This window comes from Budorcas taxicolor, chromosome 7 (genome assembly GCF_023091745.1).
Source record: "Budorcas taxicolor isolate Tak-1 chromosome 7, Takin1.1, whole genome shotgun sequence".
Taxonomy (NCBI): domain Eukaryota; kingdom Metazoa; phylum Chordata; class Mammalia; order Artiodactyla; family Bovidae; genus Budorcas; species Budorcas taxicolor.
In genome coordinates, this window is record NC_068916.1 from 17,436,875 (window position 1) to 17,449,886 (window position 13,012).

At 41.2% G+C, this 13,012-nt stretch overlaps 1 protein-coding gene across 1 annotated transcript in view; it reads right to left on the reverse strand.

Annotated features, from left to right (window-relative positions):
• The window catches only part of LOC128050820 (adhesion G protein-coupled receptor E4-like), a 37,651-nt gene that overhangs the window by 11,474 nt on the left and 13,165 nt on the right, over nucleotides 1-13,012 (reverse strand). The window contains exons 6-10 of the mRNA XM_052643223.1: nucleotides 11,183-11,318; nucleotides 9,616-9,723; nucleotides 4,101-4,285; nucleotides 3,371-3,538; nucleotides 1,122-1,316 (exon numbers count right to left, since the gene is read on the reverse strand). Coding sequence (XP_052499183.1) covers nucleotides 1,122-1,316; nucleotides 3,371-3,538; nucleotides 4,101-4,285; nucleotides 9,616-9,723; nucleotides 11,183-11,318 — 792 coding nt within the window. The remainder of the gene's footprint in view (nucleotides 1-1,121; nucleotides 1,317-3,370; nucleotides 3,539-4,100; nucleotides 4,286-9,615; nucleotides 9,724-11,182; nucleotides 11,319-13,012) is intronic.

Consider the following 13,012-nt stretch of genomic DNA (forward strand, 5'->3'; position numbering starts at 1 on the left):
ATGTCAGACTGATGGTGTTAGTTAGGGTTACAGTAGCTACTGCAACAAATAAACTATAAAATATCAGTGGTTTATCACAAGAGTAGTTCATTTTCTCCTGTGGGTCAGTAGAGCTATCCAAGTCTACAAGCAATAAATGCTGGAGAGGGTGTGGAGAAAGGGAACCCTCTTACATTGTTGGTGGGAATGCAAACTAGTACAGCCACTATGGAGAACAGTGTGGAGATTCCTTTAAAAACTGGAAATAGAACTGCCTTATGAGCCAGCAATCCCACTGCTGGGCATACACACCGAGGAAACCAGAATTGAAAGAGACACGTGTACGCCAGTGTTCATCGCAGAACTGTTTATAATAGCCAGGACATGGAAGCAACCTAGATGTCCATCCGCAGATGAATGGATAAGAACTCTGTGGTACATATACACAATGGAGTATTGCTCAGCCATTAAAAAAAATACATTTGAATCAGTTCTAATGAGGCGGATTAAGCTGGAGCCTATTATACAGAGTGAAGCAAGCCAGAAAGAAAAACACCAATACAGTATACTAACGCATATATATGGAATTTAGAAAGATGGTAATGATAACCCTGTATGTGAGACAGCAAAAGAGACACAGATGTATAGAACAGTCTTCTGGACTCTGTGGGAGAAGGCAAGGGTGGGAGGATTTGGGAGAATGGCATCAAATCATATATAATATCATATGTGAAACAGATCGCCAGTCCAGGTTCGATGCATGATAGAGGGTGCTCAGGGCTGGTGCACTGGGATGACCAGAGGGATGGTACAGGGAGGGAAGTGGGAGGGGGGTTCAGGATGGGGAACACATGTACACCCATGGCGGATTCATGTCAATGTATGGCAAAACCAATACAATATTGTAAAGTAATCAGCCTCCAATTAAAATAAATAAATTTATATTTTAAAAAAGAAGAATAAAAATTTTAAAAAGAAATTATGGGTGATGTTCAAAATTCCACAGAGAGATGAAATGGGAGCTCTTGCTTTTTACTTTACACAATCGTTGGTGTTTATTGTCATTCATCCCATCTTTCCTTCAAACTAAGTGGCTAGATTGGATTAGGACCATGAAATAAATAATATGTTAATTCACCTACCTCAGGTTCCGTTTGATCAATCCCCACAAGGAAGAGGAGGTGGGCCAGGAAGAGGCAGATGGAGAGCTGCAGGTGGAGGGTAGTGCTGGTGTTCTGGATGGATCGACACAGGAGGAAGGTGAGGGCTGCCAGGAGGAGGCAGAGCAGAGAGAGGCTCAGCCCCACATAGGTGATCATGGTCAGCACAGGATCCTCCTAGAAGACACCAAAGGAGGAATCTATTATTCCAGCTCTACTGGTATGTTCCTGATGGAGCATCAGGTGGGCTTTCCAGTTCAGCTCCCAAAGAAATGACTTAATCTCTCTGAGACTTGGTGATTCCCTCTTCAAAATACGGGCAGTTATAGCATTTATCACACAGAGCTAGCCCAGCATTGAAAAATAGAAACAGATGAGCCATGTATTAAAATTTTCTAGTACCCATAGCTTTGAAAATGTCAAAAGAAACAAGCCAAATTGATTTAATAGTACATGTTCAAAATATTGGGCTTCCCTGGTTGTGCTAGTGGTAAAGAACCTGCCTGCCAATTCAGGAGATGTAACAGGCAGGTTCAATCGCTGGGTCAGGAAGATCCCCTGGAGACAGGCATGGCAACCCACTCAAGTATTCTTGCCTGGAGAATCCTATGGTCAGAGGAGCCTGGTGGACTATAGTTCACAGGCTACACTCACAAAGAATCAGATACGACTGAAGCAATTTAGCACTCATGTACACATTTTCAAAATACTATCATTTCAATGTGTTGAATGTCATATAATTAATATAATGATATAACAAAAATATAATCAGTTCAAATTCCGTTCAGTGTAAAAGTTATTAATGAATTAGTTGGTACTCTTTTTCCTCCATATTCAGTCTTTGAAATCCAGTGTGTACTTAACACTTACTGAGAATCTCAATCAAATGCTATATTTTAAAGAGTGAAAGTAAAGCGTGGTCCTACCAAAAAGCAAAGTTGTATTTAGTGGAAAAATATTTTATACTATTTCTTAATTTAAATACATTCAAATGGAGTAGAATTTGTTTCTTCAGTCATACTAGTCACATTTTACGTGTTCGATAACCACGTGTGGTGATCCTATTGGACAAGACGGCAATCAAATATAATCTCATGAAGGCTGTTTTGTTCTCTGTAATATCCACAATGCCTGGAATGGCATCAGACATATAGTAGTTTACTCAAATTCATGCCCATTGAGTTGGTTAGATAGCATCACTGATTATAAATGGACATAAATTTGAGCAAACTTCAGGAGATAGTGGAGGACAGAGGAATCTGATGTGCTGTAGTCCATAGGGTCTCAAAGAGTCAGACACAACTTAGTGACTCAACAACAACAACAAAGATACTTATATATAAATTTGTTAAATTAACAAAATGAGGTTATGCATTTACATAAGAAATATGGTGTTATCTTCCAGTCAATGCTCAATAAATGGGAGTTTAAAATAAATGGGGAAACAAGTTAGGTAAATTTCTTTAAATCTGAGTTATCTGAGATATGGTTGGGACCTGGGAAGTTTAGAGGGCTATGCTTTTACATGGGTGATGGTCAGTTGCCTTTGTTCTGGCATGCCTTGGTGATGGGGGTTAGCTCTACTCCTCCAGAGTAACAGGTCTCCATGGATATTTCCACCGTAGGGGCTGACAACTGACTTTTCAATGATTGAGGGCTTTCTCTGCTAGCTTGAGCACACTCTGCCCATGCCCATGGACATGTCAAGAGGATAAATACACCCTGGATGTTGTTGTTGTTGTTGTTCAGTCACTAAGTCTTGTCTGACACTTTGCAACCCCATATAGACTGCAGCACGCCAGGCTCTTCTGTCCTCTGCTATCTCCTGGAATAGCAGGAATTTGCTCAAATTCATATCCATTGAGTTGATGATGTAGCTTTCAACAAATGACTGAAGGGAGGTGGTGCATAAGTAACCCAGCTTTCTCGCCATTCAGTTAGGATGACTCTGAGGTGTGTCTTCTACCCTGACTCCAAAAATCTCCTAGAGGGAAGTAAGCCCAGTTACTCATAGTGGTACCTGGCATCTGGCTTCTCTGATTGGCTTCTGTCTCTTTCCCATTTCATTTCCCAGTCCATTACTGATGCTTCCTGGAATTACCTCTCAAGTAATCTACTTCTGCTTGACTCCTTATCTCAGAGTTTTTGTTTTTGTTTTTTTTTTCCCTGAGATTCCGAGAGTCTTCCTGGACACAATCAAGTTCACTGTAAGGGACCATAAATCATTGTACCTTGGGAGCAAGAGCCACGAGGACAGCAAAGCTGGAAAGGTGGGAGCACTTGCATTGGGTGTGAGAATCGTTGCTGCGCAAATGAGAGCAGCCCTCCGTCGACCAGCCGCCCCCATCCTTTGATCCTTTCCAGTAGACACAGAAATATTTTCTCCTCCCACCACCTGGCTGGAAAGAGAAGAGCATGAAAGTGGATCTTCTGGTTTTTATCATTTCAGCTTTATAGGTTAATTGAGGTGCACTGGGTTGGAAACTGGATTGGAAAAATTCTGAAACGCTTGTGGGGAAGTGTTGCATACCCCACTTTCACTGTGGGGTTTGCTCTTCATTTATTCTGTCCTTCTCTGGTTATCTCTGGGACTGACTGTTATGCACTGTTTTCCCCAGGTTGTTTGTCATTGATAAGACCAATGAGAGAAACGGATGAGAGGGAGAAGAGGCAGCTCTGGTATTTCTTCTGTACTGCTTTTCTGCTGCAAATTGCCTCCATCTCCAATGGGCAATCTTCCTGTATACCTGCAGCCTTCACTGAGCAATGCTCATCCCCCCAGTGCTTTTTTCCCCCATTGCCTTTTTATGCTTAAGTGTGATACTAGCTGTCCCACATTTGTCATTTCTGAGTGCCTCAACGTTTGTTAGTTCTCTTAACTCTGAGTGATCAGAGTTGAATTCAGTTTCCTGCCTGGACTGATAATTCACCTGTTCAAGGTAAAGCCGAGATTTTGCTCACCTGAGTATGTTGGAAGGTCAGGAACACAGGTTTAGATAGATCAACTTTTTCCTTCACACCAATGGAGCCACTTATCACTTGAGAGTTCAGGTTGACTTCTTTTATCCCTCTTCTATCACTGAAAAAGGATCCATTTATAACACTCCCAAGAGATAGATAAGTGATAAGCGCCACTGCACTCCTATCTGAGAAAATGGAAGAAAAGTCACGTTTTCTAGGGTATCTAGAGGTTGGGGAATTGGTACGTTAGTGTTCTGTGTGAGGGTTGTAAGGGTTATATAAAGTCAAAATTGCACTTGGAAGTCTTTTCCATTGCCCAATCAATACATTACATGTGGCTTAGGGATTATTATTCTGTATATGTAATATATAGCCTAATGTATCACACATTATAAGGGATATATGTGCAAAATATTCTATTGATGTGTTGTAAAATATTTATGTATGAACATTAGACATCAAAAGGAGAATCATAAGGCAAGATGTTTGTCTCCAGAAGGTGAAACTCAGGTGTGCATGTGTGTGTGTGTGTGTGCTCACACAAGTGCCTGTGCGCGTTCAGTCACGTCCAACTCTCTGCGACCCCATGGACTGTAACCTGCCAGGCTCCTCTGTCCATGGGATTCTCCAGGCAAGAATACTGGAGTGAGTTACCATTTTCTTCTCCAGGGGATCTTTCCGACCCAGGGATCAAACCCCCATCTCTTACATCTCCTGCATTGGCAGGCAGGTTCTTCACCACTAGCACCACCTGGGAAGCCTGGAACTCATGTGGGATGAAGAAATCAAATGTTTCTGAGTAGATGATGACTCCCTCATATGCATTCCTGTACTCTGTCGATGGTGGCCAAGGGATGGAGGCAACCTAGATGTCCATCAACAAAGGAATGGATGGAGAAGATGTGGTGTGTATGTACAGTGGAATACTACTCAACTTTAAAATGAAATGAAGTTGGGACATGGATGGACCTAGAGACTGTCATACAAAGTGAAGTGAGCCAGAAAGAGAAAACAAATATTGTATATTAACACACATACGTGGAATCCAGGAAAAATGGTACAGATGACAGAGACAGAGACAGAGACACAGACCTAGACAACAAATATATAGACACCAAAGGGGGAAGTGGGGCGCTGGACGAACAGGAGATTGGGATTGACATATATCGCTGTTGTGTGTGTGCTCAGTTGCTCAGTCTTCTCCAACTCTTTGCAGCCCTATGAACTGTAGCCCACCAGGCTCCTCTGTCCATGGAATTTTCCTAGCAAGAACACTGGAGGGGGTTGCCATTTCCTACCCCAGGGTATCTTCCCAACCCAGGGACTGAACCACACCTCTTGCATCTCCTGCACTGGTGGGTGAATTCTTAACCACTGCAGCACCTGGGAAGCCCCATACACTATCAACACTCTCTATAAAATGCATAACTAATGGTGCCAGGAGCCAGCACGAGGAGTCCCACTCATGGCAAAGGTCATGAGGTTAAGGGGCCCGACAGGCAAAGGCGAGTCGGGCCTTAAGCGAACCTCGCTGGATCTGCTTGTGCATCTGCCCCAAAACCAGAGTCTGCCTGCCTTACTGTATTATGCTTTCACCTACTCTTCTGACATTAACAGAGGCTATCCCCAACCACCTTTCTCTGGAAAATTAACTTAGAGCTCCAGATAATAGTCTCCTGCATATAAAAGGAGTGTCTCAGGTCAAACCTCTCTGCTCGCAGACTAGCTTGTGGGACAGGATTATCCACACTCTTGCTACTATGTACATGATTGTTTACAACCTCTCAACCATAAACAGCAGAGAGAGTTTGGAGTATTTTCAAAGTCTTAGTTAGCATCGGGTTTTTCTAAAGACAAAAATCATGTTGGTGAAGGGTTTCATTGTGGAGTTAATGATTGCCGCCAGGCCTCCATATCCTTAGGCACCTGGGAGTATGTTAATCAATGTAATTGGAATGTAGAAAAAGAAATATAGTAGTTTTGATGTTAGCAATACTAGGCTTTTGAGTTAATGAATTTTCTCTTTTGTTATAGATCACTGTACTCCTCTTTCTTTGTTATAAATCATTGTGTCCTTGCTATGTAAAAATGTAACTTTATCACTGTCTTAAGACTAAGTAGATCTTAAGGGAAAACAAGTTTTCTGATCGATTAACCTTTATCAATAGAAAGAAAGGTGGAGCCATAAAATGTTAATCGGTCTCCAGATCAGAAGATATTGTGAACAAAGGTAAGACCCTTGTAAGAACAAAGATATGCTGAGGACACTGTCTTTAGATAAGGGTCGGAGGAGCTGACCCTGTGTGACTCTGTTTCTTGCATTTATCTCTATGTATAACTAAAAGTATAAAAGTGGACCTGGAAAATAAAGAAACGGACCAGTTCCTGGAAAGACTGGTTTCCCCCGTGTGGTCTTTTCTCATTCTCTTCTTTTCTGGCTGAATTCCCATCTGGAGTGTGGAGGCTCATCAAGCCTACTAATTTTGCCCTGGCTTCTAAGACCCATGCGAGAGGGAGCCCAAGGCGGGGCACCCTCTGCTATTTAAGCGGGCACCAGTGGCCTACGTAGGTGGTGCAAACTCCTTGTCTCGGAGTTTTATTGGTTTTCCGTGTAAACCAAGTTATTCAGCCTCTTTTCTCTACTAATACTTCCTACTACACTACCCTTTTCTAATCTCTCTTTATATCTGTAATTAAATAAGTTCTTTCCTAGGACGCTGACTCCGTCCCCACTTCCAATTCCCTGGATCCACCGGGACTGGACCCTGGCAAATGGGAACCTATTGTATAGCTAGGGAACTCTGCTCAATGCTATGTGCTGACCTAAATGGGGAGGAAATCCAAAAAAGAGGGGATATGTGTATACACATGTTGGAGTCACTCTGCTGTATGGTAGAAACTAACACAACATTATAAAGCAACTATACTCCAACAAAAATTAATTTTAAAAATATTCCAAATAATTCCCATCTTCCATCTCAAGCTGACTTTTGGGTATCAAATTTAATGGAAAGGTAGACAGGATGGCCCATTCTATTTAATTCATTCTCTCATCCTTCCTTCACTCCCTCCTCCTACCTCTCTTTCTCAGCCTCTCTCTCTCTTTTTCTCTTTCTCTCTCTCTGTCTCCCTCCCACCCTCTTCCCTTTCCATTTTCATGCTAGAAGAATTTAAGTCATAGAAGTTAAATGCACAGTATGATACAGGTTCCTAAACTGCAATCATTCATGTGCCACCATCCCAGTTTCACCCCAAACCACTTATCACCTGTATCACCCCATCTAAAAACTCAACTGGACTTCTCTGGTGGTCCAGTGGATAAGAATCACCTGCTAATGCAGAGGAAATGGGTTTAATCCCTAGTCCTGGAAGATTCTACATGCCGCAGAGCAACTAAGTCACAACTACTGAGCCTGTGCTCTAGAGCCTGTGAATCACAACTACTGAAGCCCATGCATCCCGTGGAAGCTGGATGCATGAGAAAGTCACCACAATCAGAAACACTGAGAACTGCAATTAGAGAAAGCCCACAAGCAGTAACCAAGACCCAGCACAACTGAAAATAAATAAAAAATAAAAATTTTAAAAGGAGTGAATGGTTGAAAAAAATAATAAAAATCAACTCATTGTTAGATGTTTTCCCCTCTCCCTTCTCTCTTCTGTAGTTCACAGTAAACAGTGAAGATTAACCAGTAGCCAGGAATTTTCTGGAAGAATCATAGGAACAAGTACTTCACTCTCTCCAGGTAACTGGGTCTTTCTCTTCGAAATACTTTTCATGCATGCATTCATTCATTCACTTGTCACATGTTTACTGAGCATCTACTGTGTACTGGACAGTGTTCCAGGCATTGCAACACAACAGGGAACAAAATGGGCAGAGTCCCTGCCATCAGGGAGATGATGTCATGGGAGAGATAGACAACAAATAAAAAAATAAATTAGAAAGGGTTTAGTGTGGATGTGATGCAGAGACTTAAATAAAATGATAGAATAAAGCAGGGGTGTCAAATAATGGCCTGGGGGTCAAATCCAGCCTACCACCTGTTTTTGTAAATAAAGTTTTATTGGCACACAGCCATGTCCCTTCATTTACATATCACCTATGGCTGCTTTCATACTACAATGTCAAGAGTTGAGTAGATAAAACAAAAATCATCTGGCCCCCAAACCAGAAATATTTGTCCTCTTGTGTTCTTACAGAAAAAGTTTGCCAACTTGTAGGCTAGCAGAATAGAGAGAGTATAAAATGCTTCTCAAGGGAAAGAGTGTTTGAGACAACTCATGTGCCACCATCAAGAGTGAGCTTCTCTGAGGAAACACTTCTACACTACATTAGGTGGGAATGTAAATTGGTGCATCCACTATGGAAAATGGTGTGGCAGTTCCTCAAAAAACCAATATACAATCCAACAGTCCCACTCTTGGGCATATTTCTTGCTAAAGCTATAATTCAAAAAGGTACATGTACCCCTGTGTTCATAGCAGCAGTGTTCACAATAATCAAAGCATGGAAACAGCCAAAATGTCCTTCAACAGAGGAACAGGTAAAGAAGATGTGGTATGTATATACAATGGAATATTACTCGGCCAAAAAAAGAATGAAATGATGCCATATGCAGTAACAAGGATGGACCTAGAGGTTATCGTACTAAGTGAAGTGAGTGAGAAAGAGAGACAGATATGCCATATGATATCACTTACCTGTGGAATCTAAAATATGGCACAAACTAACCTATCTACAAAATGGAAACAGACTCACAGACAGGGAGAACAGGCTTGGGCTTGCCATGGGGAGTCAGATGGGGGAGGGAAGGACTGGGAGTGTGGGATGAGCGAGGAGACACAAACTGTTATATAGAGGACAGGCAAACGACAAGGCTCTACTGTTATAACACAGGGAGCTATAGTCTATATCCTGCGATAAACCATAATGGAAAAGAATATTTTAAAAAGAAAGAGAAATGTATTATCTGAGTCACTTCACTAGATAGCAGAGACTGGCATGACATTGTAAATCAACTACAAAAGTGAAACTCACTCAGTTGTGTCTGACTCTTTGCAACCCCATGGACTGTATAGTCCATGGAATTCTCCAGGCCAGACTACTGGAGTGGATAGCCTTTCCCTTCTCCAGCCCAGGGATCAAACCCAGGTCTCCCGCATTGCAGGTAGATTCTTTACAGCTGAGCCACCAGGGACTTCACTTAAAAAATAAAGTTTTTTTTTTAAAGAGTAAGCTTTTTGGATCAGCACATGAAACTGAGCATGCACAAGCCCATCCCTTTTAAGGAGCTAAGTCAAGGAGTCCCTGTTTGAACCTCTGTGTGTATCACAAAGTCCATACAAACTGTGTCCTCAAAATTGCCTGGTTAGTGGTCAAGGCACTAACTAATTCTGCCAGAAGAGTCTTCTTACCTTGAATGCTTTGGAAGCTTGGCTCCATCACCTAGAAATGAGATAACAGTGCCTAGAAGTTACAGGTCAAGAGTATAGGTCATCTTAGACACAGTACCTCTTGTGGTTCCTTTGAAAGCATTTGGGCAGTCGATATCCATCGTGTTGTTTCCAGCTTCTAGAACAGTCTTCTCACTTGTCTCATTGCACTTCTTGGTTTCATAAACTGGAAACATTAGAAAAGTGAGTCCTGCTTTGCTCAGTTCTCGTGCCTAACAAACTTGCTAACAACTCCCTTCTTTGACAGATCTGTTACTAGTCATTTTATTTACTGCATGCAAGGTAGACCATTTGGTCCTCCCCTAACATTTCTGCCTGGTGGAGATGAAGTGTCGAAAGTATAGGCAACACCTATAGGTCACACAACTCAAGGGAAGAGAGAAGACTGTTATGCTTCCCAGAGCTGGCACTAAACTAGGCAAGCTCAGCCTTTACCACAGAATATTTAAAGGGAAAAGTTTTCTTTAAACAATGTGTAATGGGGCGCCTGGGGAAAGGAGAACTAATATTTTTAAGCAAGGGAAGCTAAGCATTTAAAAGTTTTCCAAGAAATAGAGTTTTCATTTAAAAAAACAAACTAGAAATAGAGCTACCATATGATCCAGGAATTCTACTCCTGGGCATCGATCCAGAAAAAACAAACACTCTAATTTGAAAAGATTCATTCACCCCAGTGTTCACAGCAAGACAATGCACAATAGCCAAGACATGGTAGCAACCTAAGTGCCCATCAACAGATGATTGACTTAGGAAAATATGGTACATATTGAAATATTACTCAGCCATTAAAAAGAATGAAATATTGCCATTTGCTGCAACATGGATGGACCTAGAGAATATAATATTTAATAATGTCATAGAAAGACAAATACAATAGATAACACTTACATGTGGAATCTAAAAAAATAATACAAATGAGTGTAGGTACAGAATAGAAACAGATTCACAGACGCAGAAAACAAATTTATGATTACCAAAGGGGAGAGGCAGTGGGGAGGGATAAAATAGGACTATGGGATTAACAGGTACAAACTACAATATATAAAATAGATAAGCAACAGAGATTTACTGAATAGCACATGAAATTATACCCAATATCTCATTATAATCTACAATGGAATGTAATCTGCAAAAGTACTGAATCACTATGCTATACATGCATGTGGGCATGCTGTCAATTCAGTCATGTCTGACTCTTTGCAATCCCATGGACTGAAGCCAGGCTCCTCTGTTCATGGGATTCTCCAGGCAGTAATACTGGAGTGGGTTGCCATGCCCTCCTCGAGGGAGTCTACCCGACTCAGGAGTTGAGCCCACATCTGTTATGTCGCCCGCATTGGCAGGTAGGTTCTTTACCACTAGTGCCACCTCGGAAGCTCTCCTATGCTATATACCTGAAACTAACACAATAATATAAATCAACTATAATTCAATTTTTAAATTTTTAACAGGAAAAAATACAACTTTTCCAAAGGAATACTTACCTGGGAGCGATCTTCTGCATTTGGGAAAAATCACTTAAGTGAACTCTGTTCATGATATGTGAACATATTAACACAAGGTCTGATGAAAGATGACTTTCATAAAATTTTCTGGTCTTAAAACTAATGCTTAATGTTTCTTACCTATGTCAAGCACAGACTCTTCATGTTTTCCTGGAGAAACAAAACTCTCATTCCATATGGTCAATTCTACATGTTGAAGTAGTTTGGTCACCTGTTTTGCAATGTAGTTTTTGCTTCCATTGTTCCTCAGAGTTTTCTTTCAAAGAGATAAAAGTAATTAGGTAGATGGTTATTGAAACTTTGAAAAGCAGGAATATACATAAGTGTGGTTGACAGTATGGTACTGACACAAAGACAGAAATATAGATCAGTGGAACAAAATACAAAGCCCAAATAAATCCACACACCTATGGACACCTTATCTTCGACAAAGGAGGCAAGAATATACAATGGAGAAAAGACAATCTCTTTAACAAGTGATGCTGGGAAAACTGGTCAACCACTTGTAAAAGAATGAAACTAGAACACTTTCTAACACCATACACAAAAATAAACTCAAAATGGATTAAAGATCTAAACATAAGACCAGAAACTATAAAACTCCTAGAGGAGAACATAGGCAAAACACTCTCTGACATAAACTACAGCAGGATCCTCTATGACCCACCTCCCAGAATACTGAAAATAAAAGCAAAAATAAACAAATGGGACCTATTTAAAATTAAAAGCTTCTGCACAACAAAGGAAACTATAATTAAGGTGAAAAGGCAGCCTTCAGAACGGGAGAAAATAATAGCAAATGAAGCAACTGACAAACAACTAATCTCAAAAATATACAAGCAACTCCTACAACTCAATTCCAGAAAAATAAATGACCCAATCAAAAAATGGGCCAAAGAACTAAATAGACATTTCTCTAAAGAAGACATACAGATGGCTAACAAACACATGAAAAGATGCTCAACATCAGTCATTAACAGAGAAATGCAAATCAAAACCACAAAGAGGTACTATTTCACGCCAGTCAGAATGGCTGTGATCCAAAAGTCTACAAGCAATAAATGCTGGAGAGGGTGTGGAGAAAAGGGAACCCTCTTACACTGTTGCTGGGAATGCAAACTAGTACAGCACTATGGAGAACAGTGTGGAGATTCCTTAAAAAACTGGAAATAGAACTGCCTTCAGTTCAGTTCAGTTCAGTCACTCAGTCGTGTCTGACTCTTTGCGACCCCATGAATCGCAGCACGCCAGGCCTCCCTGTCCATCACCATCTCCTGGAGTTCACTCAGACTCACGTCCATCGAGTCCGTGATGCCATCCAGCCATCTCATCCTCGGTCGTCCCCTTCTCCTCCTGCCCCCAATCCCTCCCAGCGTCAGTCTTTTCCAATGAGTCAACTCTTCGCATGAAGTGGCCAGAGTACTGGAGTTTCAGCTTTAGCATCATTCCTTCCAAAGAAATCCCAGGGTTGATCTCCTTCAGAATGGACTGGTTGGATCTCCTTGCAGTCCAAGGAACTCTCAAGAGTCTTCTCCAACACCACAGTTCAAAAGCATCAATTCTTTGGTGCTCAGCCTTCTTCACAGTCCAACTCTCACGACCCAGCAATCCCACTGCTGGGCATACACACCAAGGAAACCAGAATTGAAAGAGACACGTGTACCCCAATGTTCATCGCAGCACTGTTTATAATGGCCAGGACATGGAAGCAACCTAGATGTCCATCAGCAGATGAATGAATAAGCAAGCTGTGGTACATATACACAATGGAGTATTATGCAGCCATTAAAAAGAATACATTTGAATCAGTTCTAATGAGGTAGATGAATCTGGAGCCGATTATACAGACTGAAGTAAGCCAGAAAGAAAAACGCCAATACAGTATACTAATACATATATATGGAATTTAGAAAGATGGTAATGATAACCCTGTATGCAAGACAGCAAAAG